The sequence below is a fragment of the Verticillium dahliae genome, genomic scaffold, assembly GCF_000150675.1.
Source record: "Verticillium dahliae VdLs.17 supercont1.1 genomic scaffold, whole genome shotgun sequence".
Lineage (NCBI taxonomy): Eukaryota > Fungi > Ascomycota > Sordariomycetes > Glomerellales > Plectosphaerellaceae > Verticillium > Verticillium dahliae.
Window position 1 is genome coordinate 269,799 of NW_009276921.1, and position 3,401 is coordinate 273,199.

At 58.6% G+C, this 3,401-nt stretch overlaps 1 protein-coding gene across 1 annotated transcript; it reads right to left on the reverse strand.

The window, feature by feature from the left end:
- Positions 1-746: 746 nt before the first annotated feature.
- On the reverse strand, positions 747-2,687 carry VDAG_00077 (uncharacterized protein; the record flags this gene model as incomplete). Its single annotated transcript, XM_009651454.1, has 1 exon — positions 747-2,687. The coding sequence occupies one exon, from the start codon at positions 2,685-2,687 to the stop codon at positions 747-749; it is 1,941 nt and encodes a 646-aa protein (XP_009649749.1).
- Between the last annotated feature and the right edge of the window lie 714 nt (positions 2,688-3,401).

Sequence of the window (3,401 nt, forward strand, 5' to 3'; positions counted from 1 at the left end):
ACTCGTAAAATCAATGTCTCCTTTCCCCTCGATTGCAGATGGAGTGAGAAAGTCGTATGAAATGGTCAAGTCACACGTCACAGCAAGAATAACGAGTTTGGTTGTTTGCAAATCGCCAGCGCGAATGCTCTCATGATAATTCGTCAAGCCTCTCTCAGCTACTAGTGATACAACACAAGCCCTCGTACAGGTAGGTCCCTTTTTCTTCCCTTCAAAGGTAAAGCGCTGCCTCTGGCTCGTCCAGAGGTGGCGCACGTCTCCTGTCCAGACCCATCTCGCTCGATAGTAGCACCGCTGCTGCTGGAGGGGAGGAGTAATAAAAAAAATCTACAAGCAAGATAAAATCAATGCGCAAGGAAGAAAAAAAGAACACGGACGCTGCCCAAGCAAACCCCTCGACGCCGCGTGATATCTCTAACAATTGTGACTTGTGACCCAGCCCCGTCCTAAGCTGGTTCGGTCTGTGCCAGACCATTTTTACCCCGTGTGACCCTGGTTGCGTCGGGTCCGTCAATGAACGGAAAATGAAGAGTGAAGAGGAATAAGCGGGCAGTGAAATGAGTAAGTGTTTTTGTTGTTTGGTGTAAATGACCCTCATCGCCCAGAAAAGGCACAGAATCCAAAGTAGGCGGCGGCGATGAAGTGAGGAAAGCAGGCTGCGCTGACAGCGGCGTACCTGTCGGTGGGTTTGGGGCAAAGTGGCAAGGTGAGCTCAACAGTCGTAGAGCCGGCAGGTGGCAGTCGCCCTACACTTTCCGAGCTCGTTTGGCACTCTTGTTGACAGGGCTGACGAAAGTGACGTGTTTCGATTCCTCCTTCTTCAAGCGCACGGCTCCCGAGACGACACCGCTCGAAGTCCGGTGATGACGGAGGGATCGCGGTTCGCTGTCCTCATCGATGTTGATCTCAGCCACGTCCGATACAGACTCGGCGCCATCGCTGACATCACTCATGGAAGACCCATCATCAGAGTCATCGTACTCTCCGTCGTCGCTAACGAGCGAAGGGGCATTGTTGCTGACCATGGTGTTGGGACTCATGTCGGCATCCATATCGACGTCGTCATCCTGCAGCAGCAGCATCTTGCGGTCATCGTCCTTGTCAGACATGCTAGTCGGAGAGGCGAAGCCCATTTGAGGCGAGCGAGCCTTGCTGCTGGTTGGTCTTGTCGACGGACCGGTGGGTGCCGGAGACAAGACCATCCTCGCAGGCACGCGCATGACGGGAGCTCGGGACGCAGCAAACGTCTCCTTTGACAGGCCATCGGTGCTGGCGAAGGAGAGCTCCACATCTTCCGAATCTTCGGCCGGTGACATGAGATCGTCCATCGATATCTTCTCCTTGGCATCGCGGACAATATCGCCCAGATCGCCCTGGAACTTCCTCTTCTTCATCAAGCTCGAGAGGAAAGGGGTCTCGCGAGCGGAGACAAATCCGCCGTTCGGCTTCTTCGCTTCGCCTGATGCGACCTTGGGGGCACTGGTAGGAATGGAAGTGACCCCGGGCAGCTTGCCCTGATGGTACAACTCGAGAGAGGCTTCGATGCGCGAGTGCAAAGCAGCGTATGCCTGTTGATCAGTGATGACCTGGGGCTGGGCGAAGGGGTGCACGAGTCCCGAGCCAGTCGGGGCGAAGCTTGTAGGGCCGCTTGCCTTTTCCTTCTCCTCGGCCGCCACAGGCGCAACAGCGGCGGCAGAAGCCGCGCCGTCGGTCGGTTCAATGGGGTGACCGCAGTGAACGGCGGCCTCCTCGTGACTCTTGAAATCTCGTCTGTGGGCTATGCGGCAGTGATTGATGAAGCCTTGAGTACTGGAGAAGTTGTCCCTTTGGCAATCGATGCAGACTAGCTTGACCGTCTGACCGTCGGAGCGCTTGAGCACACAAGGCCCAGCCTTCTCCTTGGGCTGAGGGTAGCCGCTGGAGAGAGACTGCAGCTTGTGATGGGACATGCCCCTGCCGGAACGTGGCTTGCTCAGGCTGGCAAAATCGACAATGCTGTTCCTGGTCGTGCGACCTTCCGCCGACGTCCTGCGACCAACAGTCTCCATGACGGGATGCCACTCAGGCTGCATGCCGTCAAACTTGGGGTCGGGGATGAGCCACTTGGCGTAGTGACGAGCGTAGGGACCATCGACAACACCAAAAGGCGGAGCCCATTCTGGCACCATCTCACCGGGACGAGGTTGCACAGCGGGGCCTTTGCCGCTGCTGAGAGCGGCCATCTGCTCGGGTGTGGGACAGGTAACGGGATACGGGATGAGGTGGCACCTTCGGAGCTGCTCGAGTGCAACCTGGCACTTGGCCAGCTCCTGGTCAACAAGTCGCAACTCGTCATGCTTCAGCAGAATCTCAAGACCAAACTGGTAGTGAATAGCATCGCGTGCCTTGTCCAGGTCGTTGGCAGCTGGGGCAGTCGACATCACAACGGGCGGCGCGGGTTCGGTCTGGATGGTGGTCTCTACTGCGCCGGCCGACAGGGGGGTGACGTCGGCGGCGATGGGGGCATCCATCTTGGTCCGCTTGGTGGCGGGCGGTTCGGTGAGCGTCGCATGAGAATCAGTATCGTCACTGGTTTCCAGTCTCCTCTTGGTCGGTCGCACTGGCGTCGAAGAAGCAGTCGTGGTCAAGGGGCGGCTGTGGCTGCCTGGGTGAAAGATGTGTTGGCGGATGGCGTCAGAGGACTGCATGGAGTGAGTGTCGTGGTCGAAGAGCGTGCTTCCGCGTTCAGAGCCCCAAAAGCGAAACGAGGTGAGCATGCTCTGTGAGCGGGAGACGAGCGAAATGGTCGTTTGGGGCGATGTCTGACGCGACGAGGACGCTTCGGTGAATGAGCCGTCCAACGTTGTTGATGGCGGGTGAGATTGAAAGCGTGATTGCGTGTTGAGACCAGGGTGCGGGTGAGATGAGTGAGCACCAGGGGCGAGGGCAGGGAGGCGACGGGTGGTGATGGCTGACGTAAACTGTGGGTCTACTGCAGGTTCGGGTGCAGGCTGGTGCAGGCTGCTGCAGGCTGGGCAGGCGGCGGACCAAAAGGGGGAAGGAGAAGCCTGGTGGGAAGGCAGCAGAAGGCAGCAGGTGCGATGATGTGGCCGGAGCTGTAGCGTAGCGTGGCGTGGCGCGGCAGCGGGTCTCTCGAAACCCAAACCCAACGGAAACCCGGATGGCAGGGGTGGCAGGGGCCGAGCTCGAGCTGGGAGCTGGTTGCTGGTTGCTGGGAGCCTGGCGTGGGAGGGAGAGGGAGAGTGCGAATGAGAGGGGCCGGGCGAGGTGTCGACAGAGGGAGGCCCAGAGAAAGGGGTGGAATGACGGCAGGAGTAAGGAGAGTGTCAAGGACAGTCGCGCAGCGAGAAATCCACGACGACGCGACAGGACGCGAGTACTAGTTAAAGTCTCGATGCGAC